Source organism: Mizuhopecten yessoensis, unplaced genomic scaffold (genome assembly GCF_002113885.1).
Source record: "Mizuhopecten yessoensis strain PY_sf001 unplaced genomic scaffold, ASM211388v2 scaffold523, whole genome shotgun sequence".
In the NCBI taxonomy this organism is placed as follows: Eukaryota; Metazoa; Mollusca; class Bivalvia; order Pectinida; family Pectinidae; genus Mizuhopecten; species Mizuhopecten yessoensis.
This window is the reverse complement of record NW_018403589.1, coordinates 1,398,230-1,418,257: the sequence shown is the minus strand read 5'-3', so window position 1 is coordinate 1,418,257 and position 20,028 is coordinate 1,398,230. Positions and strand designations below refer to the sequence as shown.

General features: G+C 35.0%; 1 protein-coding gene across 3 annotated transcripts; it reads right to left on the bottom strand.

The window, feature by feature from the left end:
• Positions 1-2,283: 2,283 nt before the first annotated feature.
• LOC110450473 lies at positions 2,284-12,004 on the bottom strand. Of its 3 annotated transcripts, none has more exons than XM_021498027.1 (6): positions 11,937-12,004; positions 9,788-9,970; positions 9,056-9,098; positions 6,837-6,896; positions 6,322-6,369; positions 2,284-5,797 (listed from the first exon to the last, which is right to left on the bottom strand). In XM_021498027.1, the coding sequence occupies exons 2-6, from the start codon at positions 9,962-9,964 to the stop codon at positions 3,624-3,626; spliced, it is 2,502 nt and encodes an 833-aa protein (XP_021353702.1). In that variant the 5' UTR covers positions 9,965-9,970; positions 11,937-12,004; the 3' UTR covers positions 2,284-3,623. The 3 variants fall into 3 exon arrangements, with proteins under 3 accessions (XP_021353702.1, XP_021353715.1, XP_021353709.1); XM_021498040.1 differs by having other exon boundaries at positions 6,837-6,890; XM_021498034.1 differs by lacking the exon at positions 11,937-12,004 and adding an exon at positions 11,708-11,927.
• Between the last annotated feature and the right edge of the window lie 8,024 nt (positions 12,005-20,028).

Here is a 20,028-nt window from a genome sequence, read left to right as displayed (position 1 = left end):
TTATATCAATATTACTATAACGAGCTACCTATTTACCTCCAGTGTAACGGTACTGCAAAAGCAAATCTATTCATTTCTTTAATTCTGGTGTAAATATAGGACGGTATAAAATAGAGTATTTTACTACTACAATGCAGATATCGCTATTCCGTCTTTGCGTATTGCAGAGTTATCTTCTCTTGGGAGCAGGTATTGATTGTTACGTCACTTGTTTGTGAGAGTAACGTCATCAGTTTTTGAGAAAACGACGTAATTTTCACACACAAACCAATGACGTAACAATCAATACCTGCTCCCAAGAGAAGATAACTCTGCAATACGCAAAGACGGAAAAGCGATATCTGCATTGTAGTAGTAAAATACTCTATTTTATACCGTCCTATATTTACACCAGAATTAAAGAAATGAATAGATTTGCTTTTGCAGTACCGTTACACTGGAGGTAAATAGGTAGCTCGTTATAGTAATATTGATATAAATATTAATACTAAAAGCAAGGAAATGGCTCAATAATGTATATCTATATTGTTATAATTTTAGATAAGAAGTTTCTATATTTCATAGCGATGGTTCCATACATAAAAGATTGTTCTATATTTGATGTTGTAGTATTGTTACAATATTATTATTAAAAAAGTAGACCAATTTGAATATACACGATATCACATAATTTTAACCTTAAGTTGATCAGCATTTCAGCAATTTTACATTATAGTTTATAAATACATGTATACACAAATAAGACTTGCACTTGTATAGTTTATAAATACATGTATACACACAAATAAGCCTTGCACTTGTATAGTTTATAAATACATGTATACACAAACAAGCCTTGCACTTGGTCCCGATAAACAACTTTTTTGTAAACCATACTTCAAAATCACAAAATATAATAAACAGAACATTCAATGGTTTCTCATTGGATAACAAAGATATGATGGCAGTTTTGTATTTGAAGTTTTCGCGAAATTGCAAGCACCGTTAACCTATCTTAAACATCTGACATAGGTGTGAAATATATTTGATGTCCATCGGTAAACCATTGCTGATCCTCGTTATCTTCTTAAGATAAAGACAATATCACTTGATATAAAACAAATATTCTTATATCGTCACACAATACAGACGGCAATAATCTCTAGAAATACAAAGTAGGAAGCACCTAAATACAATTTTAGATTGTCAATGTCAAAAGCGAAGAAAGTGAAATTTACTTCACCTTATTTCGACCATTTATGGCCTCAACAGTTGTTCTTAAGGTCGAATTAATAAACAAATCTAAGTCTAAAGTGTTCCGGGACGTATGTGAACATTCTACATGAAAACAAGGTGCCAACAAAAACCCGTATAACGTTGCTAATTAAATAAAAATGGAAAAACTACAGATCAAGTTTCATGATAACAGTGCCAGAATAAATTGTTTTATATACATCAAATTTGCATATAATATTTACATATAGTGCAGACTACATACAACTGCAAAAGCGTAACTTCATACATAACAAGCGTCTATACATACATTTAGTTTTGTTAAAATATTTGTTAAATTGTTTTAAAGTTAAGAGTTTTAAGAATGTCTAGCTTTTCTTTTATAAAAACTCTTGCTTTCTAAACTTAAATATTAGATGACACACACTTACCCTTCATCATCACTGGTCGGTTCATAATTATGCTGGAGTCAGTGATTGGGATAGGGACTATTTTCAGAAACTGCCGGGTAGTATTCATGTTATGACGTCATTTCTATTGTAACGTCACATTGCTCTCTACCAAGTGCAGTTCTTTCCTTCTGATACTTTCCATACGTTCTATTGGATTAATGATTAAACACTATTAAGCATCTAATATAACAATTAGGGACTTGTTGAGGTGAGTATGTGATTATATGAACCTGCACTTTGTCTCAGTCAATGTCACTTTCCTGGGTTCATATAATCACATATTCACCTCAGTAAAAGCCCATTATTGATAAATAACTTTCGTGCAAAACTAATGAAGCTGTTTTTCATTCATTTAGTGCTATTTGTATTGTAATAGTTAATAACTCTGTTTGATACCGTGTTATATTTACTCAAGAAGTAAAGAAATAACGAAATTTACTATTGCAATAAATATATATATATATTGTTATACTTCTAAAAAAATATATTTGATTGCAATGGTTTCATACCGTATGGAAATCTTTGTTCTAAATTTGATGTTGCAATATTGCTACAACCTTATTAAAGACGTGGCTCAAATTGAAAACAAAATCCTCAAAAAAAAACACCAACAACAATATACATGTATCCCATGAAGACATTTATACGATATCACACAATGGGAGTAATTAACAATTAGGTAAATGTACATTTGGATTTAGGAAAACAATTCAAATAGCCATATATGTTATGCTATTGTTTTAATTGTTTCCGCTTTCCACTCAAAATGAATAATACAGCGAACTTTAGAAGTCCTGTGTAGTTGAATACTAGCGTGTCTCGTTGTGTAATGGTTCAGTAGTCCGAAAGTTCTGTGATGATACTAGTGTGTATCGTTGTGTAATGGTTCAGTAGTCCTAAAGTTCTGTGATGATACTAGTGTGTCTCGTTGTGTAATGGTTCAGTAGTCCTAAAGTTCTGTGGTGATACTAGTGTGTCTCGTTGTATAATCGTTCAGTAGTCCTAAAGTTCTGTGATGATACTAGTGTGTCTCGTTGTATAATGGTTCAGTAGTCCTAAAGTTCTGTGATGATACTAGTGTGAATCGTTGTGTAATGGTTCAGTAGTCCTAAAGTTCTGTGATGATACTAGTGTGTCTTGTTGTGTAATGGTTCAGCAGTCCTAAAGTTCTGTGATGATACTAGTGTCTCGTTGTGCAATGGTTTAGTAGTCCTAAAGTTCTGTGATGATACTAGTGTCTCGTTGTGTAATGGTTCAGTAGTCCCAAAGTTCTGTGATGATACTAGTGTGTTTCGTTGTGTAATGGTTCAGTAGTCCTAAAGTTCTGTGATGATACTAGTGTGTCTCGTTGTGTAATGGTTCAGTAGTCCTAAAGTTCTATGATGATACTAGTGTCTCGTTGTGTAATGGTTCAGTAGTCCTAAAGTTCTATGATGATACTAGTGTCTCGTTGTGTAATGGTTTAGTAGTCCTAAATTTCTGTGATGATACTAATGTCTCGTTGTGTAATGGTTCAGTAGTCCTAAAGTTCTGTGATGATATTAGTGTCTCGTTGTGTAATGGTTTAGTAGTCCTAAATTTCTGTGATGATACTAATGTCTCGTTGTGTAATGGTTCAGTAGTCCTAAAGTTCTATGATGATACTAGTGTGTCTCGTTGTGTAATGGTTCAGTAGTCCTAAAGTTCTGTGATGATACTAGTGTGTCTCATTGTTTAATGGTTCAGTAGTCCTAAAGTTCTGTGATGATACTAGTGTCTCGTTGTGTAATGGTTCAGTAGTCCCAAAGTTCTGTGATGATACTAGTGTGTTTCGTTGTGTAATGGTTCAGTAGTCCTAAAGTTCTGTGATGATACTAGCGTGTCTCGCTGTGTAATGGTTCAGTAGTCCTAAAGTTCTGTGATGATACTAGTGTGTCTCGTTGTGTAATGGTTCAGTAGTTCTAAAGTTCTATGATGATACTAGTTTGTCTCGTTGTGTAATGGTTCAGTAATCCTAAAGTTCTGTGATGATACTCGGGCCAGAGTTCTGAGATACCACATTCGAGGTGTTCGTCCGCGTTTGTCCTCCGAGTTGACGTCAGCCCCTTTACGTAACAATATGTTTCGTACTATGTATTTTTTGTCATCCTTCACGGAGAGGTGTAAAGGTGTTTCACCTTCCGAGTCCTTCGAATCGACACATGCACCCGCTTTTATCAACTGAGTTACAAGGTCGCTATTGTTTTCGATGACTGCAAGGTGTAATGAGGTTCTAGAAAAATGGTTAGGAATGTTTACATCGACACCTCTTTCTAAGAGAGGATCTACTAAATCCGAGAGACGATTACTGATTGCCGAGCAGAGCAGGTCTTCGTTCAACGTATTGGATTTACCAACATCCGCACCGTGCTCTAGAAGACATTTGCTTACAGCAGTGTTCGAGCCTAACACTGATTGGTAGAGCATTGTCTTGTCGTTAGCAACCTTAAAGTTTGGGTCAGCACCTTTTTCGAGAAGCAGCCTAACTATTGCTGTAGAGGAATGTTCCTTCTGGTCTGTATCAGGTTCAACGTGTGTACGTGTGTGCTTTTGGGCACACTTAACAGCTAAGTTAAGAGGTGATATGTCTGCTGATAGTTCCTTTACACAAGCACCGTGGTCCAGCAGGTTGTGTACAATCTGTATATCGCCTTTGCGCACTGCATATATGATTGCAGTTTGATTCCGTTTGTCAGCCAATTTAACATCCACTCCCTCTTTCAATAAAATAGTCACCATTGCACGACTCTGCTCTATAGACCGACAGCTATTTCGGCATACCCAAATCAACGCTGATCTTTTAAATTCGTCGCAAATGTTAAGATCAGCCCCTTTGTCTAAAAGAGCCTTTGCTAGTCTGAACATTTCCACGCGGCAACTCCATGCTAACAGAGGAATCTTGTTTTCATTTGAATATTCTATAGTCTTATTTTTGGAACATTCTCTCATGAAAACTTTGAGAAATTGTCGGTTCCCAAGCGAGGAATGATAGAACACATCCTCTACATTACGCTTTTGCAGCTCCTCGCACATCCGTTCTGCTAGAGACTTATAATCAGAAGGTTCCAATACGATAGCGTGTTCGTCAATTTTAGCTGGGGTGTCGGCTATCTTGACATGGCTTCTAAGGAAAGTACTGGAACAATACTTAAATAGAAACATCGTGGATTCTTCGCCTAAGATGAAAGTAACTATGTCTTGGAATAAAGAGTGCAAGAATGCATACGATGTCCCATTTTTGGTCAGATAAACACCGTTCAAAGCGTCTATGGCGTTAATAACGTTGCTCTGGACTTTCTCACGGTTTAGCCCTAGAATTTCCAACACTCTGTCAACTTTCTCTCTCTCTGGTGATTCAAGCGCGAGGTTCCTTCTGGATAATTTATTTTCAAAAACAATACAAAAAACCAGGAGACAGAAATGGGCAGGATTCCTCTGTCGCATTCTGATAAACGCGTCTTTTATTACGCTAAACGGCGAAGAAAAGAATTCTGTCGGGTTTTTACGTATTGTTCCTACTTTAAAAAAAGCATGGCAAAGTAATGGAAAACAATGTAGTTGAGGCATTTGCAGGGAAATATTACGAACACCAGTTCGAGATACATAATGCGAAAACATGTCTTTCCTTTCTTGTTCTGAAAGAGCATTTTCCTCCTCAGTCAAATCTATTTCATTCTGTCGCGAAGTCACTAAGGTTTCGCTGCTAGATACATACTTATCATTCAAGATTTCTGATCGAATCGCAAGAATAACTTTTGTAGTATGACCTGCAATGCAGGTTTTGATACGATCACTATATCTTTCCATCATTTGCACACCAACTAGACTGACACATTCACTACCTATGGGATCATCTATAACAAACACCTGCTTCTTGGTTTCGTCCCAATAATACTCTATATCTGAAGGTTTCATGCAGGGGTAAACAATAAAACCGTCATGCTTTAAAGCTACCGAAACATATCGTAAAGCAGAGGATTTCCCACTACCCTGGGGACCAGTAATGATCAGTAAGTTGTTGTGCTTAGAAAACTCCATAGCATTTCGCATTCCCTTCGTCACAAACAAATCATCTGCCCGCTTTTTCCACACAGAAACTGTTTTTTTCATGAATCCTGGAACGAAAAATATTTAATGTTGTCTAGAATTCAGAGTATTTATTTCGTTTTCAGACATGTGACATGGGAAACAATATCAATGAAATATCACTGTTGCTAACCATTATATCTACATTGTGACCCTTTGCTCTTTATATGAGGACATTGTTTACAAAATGGTCTTGTGGTATGGCGTGCTTTGTGACTGTTTAAACTCACAATGAGTTTATAGATCTCTATTCTCTTGTTTTCCATGTACATTTTTCATTGTCCATATTTTGTCATAGTTTTATGGATTTTGTGTTCGAATTACGTTTTTGTAGACAATTCGGTATTCTCTTGTTTTTTAAAGCAAGCTTTAGCTTTTTTGTAATGATTTTCATTTTTTTGTAAGATCATCTTCGTAGGTCATTATGTTATGTAGAAACTCAATCGCACTGAAACATATGACTCTATAGATAATTCACGTTGTCATACATTGGGAGGCACAATTTTGGTTTGATTCGTTGAATGATTGTATATCAAACTAGGTTTACACTTACCAGTTGGCTCTCTATTCCTGCTGTCGTCTAGGATGGGAGATATACATCCTATTAAAATGAAACATCGAAATGCATATATATAGTCATATCAATCAAATGTCACACACTAACGGTTATATAGAAACGGATAATACCTGGACAATTCATTATAGACCAGATTGTTTGTAACAGCCACGCAATTACATCGGCCTGGGGGGAAAAACGCCACATTTTTACTAAGCAATTACAGTACGATTTACATGGAAAATATGTTGTCACATTAGAAATTCCATTACATTTTTTACATAGAGAATATTCTTCATTCTTAACTTAGAAATTACGCTATAAATTTACGTGAAAAAAATACACTACGTTGCTACATTAGAAATTACACTTTTTTACATGGAAAAATACAAAACATTGTTGCACTATATTTATTTATATATACAGAAAAATACACTAGTCATGATCGATAGAAGAATTTTGTTGATTTTTCTAAACTTCTGAAAACAAATTGTGTTACGTAAAACTTTTACCTTGTTGAAGGATGTTTGTGTCTCCAATCATGGCATGTTCACAGTTAACTATCACTTTAGCTAAAAATAAAAATTAACAGAAACCATTTGAACACTTATAACTTTACAACATCGAACATTACAACGAAATTCAACATTTTCATACTACATTTCAAGAATTGCCAAAATATGCTTAGAATACCTGGAAACCTGGAAACCTTAAATTATGGAACAACCTCCTTGAGATTTTCTTTTTCAAGTTCCTTAACATAAAAACTTTTAAAACCAACTAGACATAACATGGTAAAATGTAGTTGATCAATTATAGGCCATCCGTTACAGAAAGTTAACCTTCAAACTTTATTGGTTACAGTAGAGACTGTTGACTATGAGCTTATTGTTCCTGTACAGGAAACTAACTCTAATATAAATAGCCATAAAGTAGAGTTTTAGCAGACTTTTTAATGTAAATAAACAAATAAGAATAGAAAAGCCTGTTATATTATATAGCTATATGGTTAAAAATTAAATAAAGAAATCTGACTTCTCGCTCGCGGTAGAAAATAAAATTCCATTTCCCGAAGAATTACTTATCGATTTGGTGTGGCCTTAACATTGAAATAATACCATATCAAGTGGCCGTCAATCTGACAATCTTTTCGTTTGTCGCACATATATATATCAATAAACGTTTTTGGTGACCCAGGACTTCAACTACGTGTTTTCGATTAGGGTATTTAAAAACTTACAGACAGACGGACACTGAATCAAATACATGAAATAAGTTGCTATTTTCTCGTAAAGAGGGAAAAGGGTTGATATCTTTTTAAAGCAAATTTAGTTATTTTTATAAATCAGAGCGATGTGCCTTGCAATAACACGTGCATGAATAATGTTAATAAAAATATCAACTAATTATTTTAGCATATATTTGACAGTTGAAAAGACAACATTGCTATTTTCCCGTCAACTGAAGAGGGAAAAGAGTTAATATTTTTGAAGCATAAGTTAAGTTATTTTTAAACATTAGAGCGATGTTCCTTCTAATTACACGTGTATAAAAATGTAAATCAAAATAGCAACTTATTATATTAGCATATTATTTGACAGTTAATAATAAAAAAAAAATGTAATTATCATTCTAACTCATCTTCTGAGTTATGGTATTAAACTATATGTTGTTTTCCCGTTATGGAAAATAATTATTTTATTTTAAAATATGTGTCCCCTCGTAGTCCCTGCAGGTAGGGCGTAAGAACTGTACCTGCTGCCCCCATTGCATAATCGTAAGAGGCGACTAAATTTGGGATCTTATCTTTTCTCTTCTTTCTTAACAACTTTCTTCTTCCTAATGTCTCCCTTTACAATGCTTAACTTTTTTCATTAAACTGAGCGTTCGCCCCTGTGAGGAAGGCTTTAGTTCTGTCCCCTGGCCGAGACATACCAGAGTCTGTAAAATGGTAGTTTCTACTCCTGCTTAACGCTCAGCAATTTAGGAGTGGGACGACTGGTTCGCCCGTTGTCAGTATAATATGACCGAGTGAGATGTCCTGTTGGGTGTCTTCGGCAGTATGTTTCAGTGAGGTAGCACTATAAAGTCGGCATCAGTTCCGCGCTATCACAAGGAGACAAAAACAAACATATCGCAGCCTCCCAAAACGCACGCCTACACTACACGCATGCATCTTGCACACAGTGGAGGCCGTCCTCAAATGACCATAGCTGTTGATAGGACGTTAAACAATACTAAACCAAACCAAGTGCCCTCGTAATGAATATAAGGCATTGCCAGTGGCCGGACACTTGTTCAATAGCCTAACAGTATGTGTCCGTTCGTAATGAATAAAAGGTATTGTCAGGGTTTGGGCCCTGTGTTCAATACCCTTAATAGTATATGTTCCCTTATAGAACGGGGGCTCTCTTTCAAAACACGTTATACTGTATAGAATTAATAATGGCTTTCTTCGACTGATTCTTTCATTCGTCCCTTCAAGGTCATTTTCTACCTTTATTCAGGCGAGTTTTCCAAACATGATATTATTACACTTGTTTAGAAACATCTTTACTTCACTTATACATGTGAACATTTTAATTTAATTTAACTTCATAAGGACACATATGCATTCTCAATGTGATAACACTGTAATAAAGTGTTGCTCAAATGTATCACATTCCTCTACTTAGAAGTTCACTATGATGTGTTTTGGGAAGCTTGGAGATGGTTCTTTAAACAAACTCACCCATCTTTTTCTTTTTCCGTTTTTTGCCATTAGAGTTGAGAACCTGAAATTAAAATAACACCGTTCTACACTCAAAAACAACCCGGACGAGAAACAGGTGAGTTAAAGCATGCTTTAATAATGATAATAAAAGATATCGAAATTGATCTACTGTCCCAATTGCAACACTTCTGTCTATTCTGTCTACATTTTCACATGAGAAGTTACACTAAATTTTCACACAAGAAATTACACTAAAATTTCACAAAAGAAATTACACCATATTTTCACATAAGAAATTACACTTTATTTTCACACAAGTTACACTTAATTTACACATAAGAAATAACACTATAATTATCACATAAGACGTTACACTATATATTCACAAAAGAAATTACACCATATTTTCATATTAAAAATTACATTATTTTTTTCACACAAGAAATTACACCATATTTTCACATACGAAAAATAACACTTTATTTTCACATCAGAAGTTGCACTTTATTTTCACATAAGAAATTACACTATCTTTTTACAAAAGAAGTAACAATATATTTTAACATAAGAAATTACACTATATTTTCACATAAGTACAGTATATTTTTTCATAAGAAGTTACTCTTTATTTTATCATAAGAATTTATATTATTTTTTCACATCAGAAATTACAACATATTTTCACATAAGAACTATACTACCTTGTTCATCGTTGTAATTTTAGCTGCGGTAGAAGGAATCGCTACTTACATTGACATTGCTCTGTACTGTTATAGGTTGTTCTGTAGGACTATACCAGCTGTAGGCTATGACACACAGTACAGACAGTACAAAAATACAGGACAGTATTATAAAACATATCGTTGACATATCTAGTCCACAGTCCCATGCACCTGAGTGTTTATGGAGTGGTGGCCTTTCTGCCATGCCTACCTGCAAAACAAGCATGAATACAATAACAATAGTACACCTACCCATTTACAGGATACACTTGTAAAGGAACTATTTCCAAAACAGGTAATAAGTGTTGAAGGAAGAACTGTATACTACTATCAGCTTGATGGGATCTCCGATAATCTCTAAACCAAAACATTGCTTGATAAGGCGAGGACAGATGGACATTATGTATCTTTTGTTTTTGATGTAGCTATCATTTAATGCAATGTAAACTGACAACATACTTTATATTTAACTTACTTCTGGGATATCGTTAGATTTTTTTGTTTTTTTTGTTTTTGCTGTATTCAATATAACACACAATTAACATAATTTAACATTCCACACAATCTCACTTAATTAAACATTAAAACATAACACATAATCTTACATAATTTTACCACACAAATTTACTCACACTGTAGCATTACACACAATCTAACATAATGTAACATTACACACAATCTTACATAATGAAACTATACACAATCTTACATAATGTAACATTACACACAATCCTACATAAAATAACATTACACATAATCCTACATAATGCAACGTTACACACAATCCTAAATGAGGCAATATAACACATAATCCTACATAATGTAACATTACACACAATCCTACATACTGTAACATTACACACAATCATACATAATGTAACATTACACAGAATCTAACTTAATGCAACATTACACACAATCATACATAATGCAACATTACACACAATCCTACATAATGTAACATTACACACAATCCTACATACTGTAACATTACACACAATCATACATAATGTAACATTACACAGAATCTAACTTAATGCAACATTACACACAATCATACATAATGTAACATTACACACAATCCTACATAATGTAACATTACACACAATCCTACATACTGTAACATTAAACACAATCCTACATAATGAAACATTACACACAATCCTACATAATGTAACATTACACACAATCATACATAATGTAACATTACACAGAATCTATCTTAGTGTAACATTACACACAATCCTACATAATGCAACATTACACACAATCATACATAATGTAACATTACACACAATCCTACATAATGTAATATTACACACAATTCTACATAATGTAACATTACACACAATCATTACACACAATCCTACATAATGTAACATTACACACAATCATACATAATGTAACATTACACAGAATCTATCTTAGTGTAACATTACACATAATATTACATAATGCAACATTACACAGAATCTAACATAATGCAACATTACACACAATCCTACATAATGCAACATTACACACAAAAATACATAATGTAACATTACACACAGTCCTACATAATCTTACATAATGCAACATTACACACAATCCTACATAATGTATGCATATGCATTATGTATCTTGACATTTGTAATCATGCCCTAGGTCTGAATGCATATTATTCTACATATTGACATACTTGTATGAAATGTCACACGTCAATGTAATGCTATATATCTACAGGTATATCGCTGTACATAACATCACATGTCTGTACAGGAATATTGTGGTTGACAAAATCACAGTTCATAATTCAGATATAAAAACACCAAAGAGGCGGGGCCGTGTCAAATGTCCCCTTACTCTAGCAGTGGAAACCGTACCTCCAATTCCCGGTCGCTTGTATTATTAAGATTTTGTATTTAGTCCGATATATAGATTTTTCAAATTATTAAATAGAACGGACCTTGAAGCAACGGCTACCGTAGCTACCCTAAACCCACTTCTGCGCATTACAAAACGCTAATAAATTAATATTGCTTACGTGTACAACGATACATGTGACCTTTAACCCTTAACTTGAATAAAGAACTATAACATAATGACGGGCTGCAGTTAGTAATCATAGAAAAGGTAATGAATTGTTTTTGCCCAAAAGTGCATGTTTACAAAAAGTAGATCAATGTAATCCTTACCAATTAGCGAGAACACTGAAGTGTCCACCCCTCGAAAATGGGGAAACACCTTATGTTTATACTTCCTCTTTCGCTTTATAAATCGTAACATACTAATTATCATAACTATGACTGAAAATTCAATAAGGTATAGTTCGTAATTAATTAGCTGTTACGAACGCTTTATTTAATATCAGTTGTTGTGTTATTAAGTGAGTAAAACTTCATGTGGTTAAAAGAAGTTTACGACAACCAAAAAATTGTATGTTTATACTTACATGTACCACTTCCGTGACGGCGGCAATGCAGACAAATAAAATGGTTTATTTTAAAGATAAATAAGGTATGCGGTGACCTCCTATATGTATACCGTATATCACTTGTATATCATGTTTACTTTAACACATGATAAATTAGTTCTTAGCTCATCCGACGAACTTTAACCAGTTCCTATACATTAGACTTTGAACTGATCAAATGTTGTGGGCTTATCTGTATTTAGCCATGCAGCCATATTGGGCCAAAATCCTTCGGTAGAGAAAAGTCTCTTTTCGGTTTTGCTCGATCATAGAACAAAATATTGGCAACATTATTTTATGAACATTTAATACTTTATCCATCCTTTTATTTGAAAGCAGAACGGATTAACAACTAATTGCTGAACTGTATTCTTACCTATATTGATTATTTAATCCAGGTAATCTACAGTCTAATTCCAACAGCATAAATTTACCAAATTTACCAAAATCAACCTTTTGTCAGTATGTGCGTTTATGATAAAAAAAAACCACCACTGCTTACGTAAGAAAATCAAATAAGATACCATAATTTAATCAAGTAGTCACACAACAAAATTGATATTTCGATCAGCTAAAAGTATTCTCAATATCTAAAAAGGCAACAAAAGCAAATTTGTCTTGAAAATTATTTTTTAAGCCATATTGAAAATGCGTAGTATTCTATCTGGATATAATGGCTAATAGATTAAAATAATATTTCCAATGTTTAACGTGTCCTGTTGTTATTATTTGTGGATAACATCTCCTAGCTGTCTCTCGGGTTTCAATGTTGGTGATTTAAATATCCTTAGTCTGTTCCATAGCTTAGATCTGTAACATATATATCGGCTGATGGTGAGACACGTGCGGTGGTATACAAAGCTATATAGTGTGTATACTTTTTAATATTGTCAGCGATGTATTTTACATGTTATGTTTGATTAACCATTTCATTTGATATTATGCATTTCATTGGAGTTTAGATGATTATTTCGACCCTGATTCGACACACGTTATTTTATATATCCTAAATGGTGATCCCCGAAATGTATTGGAGAAAGACGATAAATGGGTGATAATTACTTATTTATTTACATATATTTATGTTTAGCGTATAAACACTGGAATATTAAAAAAAAAAAAAAAAACATATTGGATTTTGTTTTTAATCTTTGGATCTCAATATATCTGGAAATCCAAAATTGGGATAGGCAGTTGACCGAACTAGCTCCTGTGAACGTGCAAGGAATGATTATAAGCGTAAAAAACCTTTGAATTTCCTTGTATTTACACCATTCCAAAAGACAACAACGTAGAACAAAGAAGAGAGAGATTGAAGCACAAGTTGCTCAGAATTTTTAAAGCTATTGGATGAGGAGAGTAATGGAAATACATCAGACAAAATGTAACACCATCCTGACGAAAAAATAAAAAAAAACTATTTGAGCTAAACCCTTCCAAAGCGTAATAAGATTACAATTATGGCTAGCATCATAGAATGAGTCGTAATTAAAAGACACACCGAATCAAGTGATATATATATTAGCAGTGGTACCACTTTCAATGTGGAACCATCGACAAGACCCTTACAGATGTCTATAAAACTTACCCTTCATATGAATGACTGACTCTTCTGCAGACACCTCACACTCTCCATTAACCTTTGTGCATACATCCCCAGTCTACCATATCTCCTCGAGATGAGGATGATTGTAGGCGCGATGAACACCCCATGGACGTAACAATCCTACATTTAGGACACATGAGGCCTTTTTGGAGAATGATGGCATGGACAATGTGGTTGAACAATTTGTAGACCAGGACACAGGACACTGACCAGATAACAAATCGAAAACAAAACGAAAGTATACAAAAGAACTTTCTACAGGAGGCAGACACATCTAGGAAAGCATTCAAAGAGAGGATATGAAGATAACCCTATGTGTAGGATGTAACAACCTCCTATCAGGAAGAGCGATTACCAAACAGTCGCCACAAAGTGGACTATAGAAAGCCTGACAACATTAAATGCCAAAAAAATCACGACAACATGTCAAGCATGGACAAATCACACCATAAATGCCAAAATCCAGATATATGAGGATATTGCAACTATCAATTCTGCTATGGTATTTGCATTCTCCACGGAACAACAGCGACAAATTTGACTTCACAGCTGTAACGCCATAAAACCTCCTAACCGCATATCAGGAACGCGGGTACCATCTATCTGCTTCCTCACATATATCTTCATCACATTTGTATGGGACACCTGTACATACTGCCTTTGTCATCCCTACCAATGGTTAAAAAAAAAAAAGTGGATAGCCCAATGCAACACAAGCACGTCAGGCAGGCAATGATCACATGGTGGACCTACAAACACAAAAGGCCACTCAAAATAATACAATGACTTAAACAGTTACGGATGTGCGATACGCCTTGACCGCGTCCACATACGTCCCCTCACTATATGGCAACAGGAAAGTCAGACATAACCAGAAAAACGTATAAGGAAGCGTCTGTTAACAAAATAGTATGTCAATGAAGAGAACCAACGCAATAAAGATGTGTACTGTGTTATATGTCCATTTCATCATTTAAGGACTTGGCAGTGAAACAAAACGTCGGAGGAATTAAAATCGGCCCCTAGAGAGTTCCGAAACCTATGTAGAAATATATGATACTGTAAAAGGTGCCTATTAATAAAGTTACAACCGTGGATACAATAGATATTCTATATTTAAACTAGTAGTTCGTTTAAACCGTGCAAGAATGAAGTCAAGCTACACGGTTACGACAAACTTAAGGGACGGAAAGTTCACCGGCGGTGTCAACCGCCTTGTGATGTAAAACAATCACCAGAAATAGGAAGATGGAAGCTCCTATTAAAGAGTAGTCAGTCGATGTAAAGAGCCAATATTCCGAAAAAAACCTTCCAAAGGAGATATAGTTACTGACTTGCACCAAATCAGATATTAAAAATAGAGTTATAAAAATTCCGGATCAATGCACATGGAGAAACTTCAGCCAAGTTGAAAGGCCAAAAACTGCACTGTGAGAGAGGACAACTGGGGATTTGTGTTCATAAAGAGTACCCTTTCTGGTAAACCATTCCAAACATGAGTCTACTGACAACCATGACTCTCATTTTGAATCAAACACAGCTGCACTTCCTCAATGTGTTCGGTGTTATTCAACACATACAACAGCAACACTATAAGGATTGTGGACTGCGTTATTGACATTTTCTACTAGTTCTATACCGCTTTCAGATAGCGTAGGAGGTATTTTATACCCGTGCAAATATTTTCATCGATTCTATATCTGAATCAGATCTGTATCTGAATCAGAGGGTGTAAGGATTGATGCCTTAACCTTGGAGGAACAGAACAAACGTAAAACTTTCCATTTCACTGTGAAAAATTGATGTGTCATTTTCAACCTACACGTCATTTCTTTAGTAAAGGAGAAGTTCAGTGAGAACGTAACATTACTTCGATTTGATCTAGAGTATATGGCATTGTCATCGCTGGTAAAGCAGTAACGCTAACCCTGCCGAGACACCTGGTCTCACTTTCCTGATACTTTGTCAACTTTTCCATTGTTCAGTTTGCCAGTTTCATCGCTTTTTAATACGAAATTGCACTTAAGTCGGATTTATGGGACTGTTGTCAGTGACATAACTCATTTGATTCTCATATGAGATAATATTAAGTTTCAAGAGATGACAAACCATATCATTTACCTTGGATATGTCATGTCCGAAACTGGCATTAGTAACGTAATGTCTTGGGTATATCCCGCGTGTTACACGTTTTGAACGTCTATGTTTAATTATGTTATTGTTGCAATTTGAAATTTCAAGTAAGGCAGTCGGAACCTTCGTCCCTATAAAAATAGCCATCAGTGCCATTGTTTTGAAAACAGTTATTAAGGGACTGCGCCAACTGGTGTTAGTGGATGATCAAGGAACATCACACATCAACTATAAGTAATGGTTCTGTCGGGTGATTCAACCAGATGCTCCACGTCCTAAATGACCTTAGCTGATGATGGGGCGTTTAACCCTGATAACCAACCAACCAGACACTCCTCAAAGTGTTGTCTATCCTGGAGGGTATGAAAACGTGATGTCATATTTCGCACCACTCGTCGAGGTCTGTAAAGTTAAAAGTGGTTCGCTAGGTTTTTCCCTCTCCAATATCTGTTTAATGACACCCAACTGTGTCAGATTTTTTTTTTCTGGGGATAATAGTGCACTAAACTAGGAGAGGGATGCAAATCATCCGACAGGTCACCAGACTCTGGGGGGAAAGGAGAAGATGTCAATTTGCTACATGTCCAAGATTAAAAGCTAGAAATCGGTGATAAGGTGTTGGTTATCGAGAAAATACAAACTCATCACAAGTTAGAGAAAAAGGGTTACGTTTTCATAAGAATACCTGATAATGAATTGCCTGTGTACAATGTTAGAAACATGGGGAAGGTTCCTTCCAAGAAAGATGTTATGGCTCTTTAGATATTTCTTCTGAAGAAGGAAACCGAAACACCCAAATATAACACCAGGCTTGGCAAAAAGTCACCCTAGTCACATGTAATTTTTTAAATCAACAGTCTGCGGAACCATAACTTCAGAGAGATCTCTGATGTCCTAGATGAAACTCAGAGTATTTTTATTTACTCCAGTCTAAACAAGGACTGAAAAATTCAAAAGGATTACAGTTACAGAAGTCTTGTCCGCCAACAGATCAGGAAAACAGACCTGGAGTTATGTTTAAAATAAAAGGCACAATTGGCATGTACCACTCAACTGTTATTCATTGCTGATGGCAAAACGTCTCTCACATGTTACCTTCAAGCTAAGTGAAATTCAAATACATTTAAGCAAAGCTGATGACTACAGTACATGTTTTCACACATTTGCTGTGAAAGTGGATCAAAAATAAAAATCCACTACCATGCCCTTGTTTCAGCATGCCACGGACCAACATAACACAAAACAAAGAAGATAAATGAGTTTGTATTTAATACTTTCAATTTCCATTTTACAAAGTTTTAAATAAAATTATAATGACTACATGTATTACAATAAAAAGACACCGGCAAAATGAGGCACACGTGAAACAGACAAGGAATTTTAATTTTAAATAGTTATCTTCCTTTTGAACTAGGCCTAAAACATATTATTTGCTCAAAATCGTGGACATAGGATATTGTTTCCCCCAGCACACCAATTATTTGTATACTGTTTAGTGTTGGCAGAACTCTAAGATCTAGCAATAAGGTGTGGCTATCATTATCTATAAACACATATTTAATTTCTGATTTTCTAGGCCAGCTAATTTTCTAATCTCAAGGTAAATGTATTTGATCTATATTACACTTGAGAATTTTCACAATTATGTGAATGGTAGTGGTGTTTTGTTAATATTTGGAATAAGACCTGCACAAGTAAATTGATTGTCAACCACAGCTTAATGTTCGATCTTATTTTGGAGTATTGTGTTTATGGCTCGGTACATGTACACTGTCACATATATTACAGCATGACATCAAGATGTTTGTACCTATAAATAAAACGTCACATTAAGATAGTTACCTGAAATGTCAACGTCATTAATGTGCTATAATTAACAAGAGGCCCATGGGCCTTAACGGTCACCTGAGTCTACAGTATTTATTTTTGTTGTTGAAATATGTACCAATTTGAGTAAAAAATAGTATAATGTTAACTTAACTTTGTCAGGACCATGAGCTGATCATTCCTAGACCAATTTTAAGTGAGATCGGCCTATTAGAACTTAGTAGCAAAATAGCGGCCATGGCAGCCAAATTGTATTTCTGATTGACCCGAAAAATAACAACACTTTGTCAGGACCATGATTCGATCATTCCTACAAAGTTTCAGTTCAATCGGCCAAGTAGATCTTTACTTTAAGTTTGAAATAGTTTTTCAAAATGGCAGCCGTGGTGGCCATATTGGATTTCTGATCGACCCGAAAAATAACAACACTTTGTCAGGACCATGAGTCAATCATTCCTACAAAGTTTCAGTTCAATCGGCCTAGCAGAACTTGACTTTAAGTTTGAAATAGTTTTTCAAAATGGCGGCCGTGGCGGCCATAATGGATTTCTGATTGACCTGAAAAATAACAACACTTTGTCAGGACCATGAGCTGATCATTCCTACCAACTTTCAGTTCAATCGGCCCAGCAGAACTTGACTTTAAGTTTGAAATAGTTTTTTCAAAATGGCGGCCGTGGCGGCCATAATGGATTTCTGATCGACCCGAAAAATAACAACACTTTGTCAGGACCATGAGGCGATCATTCCTACCAACTTTCAGTTCAATCGGTCCAGCAGAACTTGACTTTAAGCTAAAGCTAAAGCTCAGGTGACCTAAAAACCTCTCTATTTAATACTGGCATTAACATTAATGTTTTATACAGATTAAAGCTAAAGAAACATACGAGTTTATGACACTAATACAGGGAACAAATCTCAACACACCCTGTTTAGATCAGCACTATTACAAGTATAGTTTTTGTGTGTAAACAGCAGCACTATATATATTACAATTGCCCTTCACAGTGTTGGAACAATCATCAATGACAAGATTTACAAAAAGGGTTCCCCTCAGAGTTGTTATCTACTTAAAGTCAATATTTTATCTGCATATACTATTTAAAACAGAATTCAAAGTAAAGACCACTGGACAACATTATTGTCCAGTCATCTGATGGCCTGCTAATTAATCCATTAGGAATCCATCCATGGAAAGCTACCAAACTTTAGTACTATCGAAACACGGATGCTGGGTCTCGTTTGCATTATTTAAAACAAAAATGGCCTCCTTAAAAAATGTCTAATTCATTTATAAAAGTAGCGGGTACACATTATTAAACAACACGAAAAAATAAAATAAAATCTGTTACAGTGACTAAATCTGACACATTCACTTGATAGCGAGAGAATCACAGACATTCAAGGTTTACACACCTATGTTAGATCTACTGACAATATACAATACAGTTTAACAGTGGGGATACATTTCCAGACTCCCAGCATTAACTACACAGATAATAACATCAGTGATACCGCCCGCATTCATATATCACAATATACAACTGATGACAGTGTTGACCCCAACCAAGGTTCGATACTAACACTAGTCCGCTAGTCCTGGACTACAGGGGTCGACACTAACACTAGTCCGCTAGGCCTGGACTACAGGGGTCGACACTAACACTAGTCAGCTAGGCCTGGACTAGAAGATTTCAGCAAGGAGCAGTGAATCACCTAACCTAACTGGTCCTTTAAACTTGTGAAAAATTCGATTATATATTAGAATATTCCTTTTTAAAATTTAGAAAACTGCTTAAAATAAGATATATTGCACAATAATTGTCAAATTTTTCCCAAAACATCGCCATACTTTTATGGCAGTAATTGTTTTAAGTCCCCTACAGTCGATTACTTTTGATGTTTCGTGCTGTAGATCGCGAGGTTTCTTTATCAGGAAATATTGGACTAGTTACAATGACAAAGGACTAGTAAATGATCTATTCATCTAGTCCTGTGGACTATCAAGCAAAAAACATTTGTGTCTGACCCTGCCAACAGCGATGAACTGCTTTTACTTTGAGAAAAGAATGTTTTACTTTGATATGTAAATACAATAAGGAATTAAACCAAATTTAGAATCAATCTAATCAAATTATGTTCATTTGTTTTTGTATAATATCAGATTGATCAATGATAGATATAACCGCAAGCAACATTCCATCTTTATAGAACAAAAAACACAGACATTAGGAACAAAAAAGTTGTT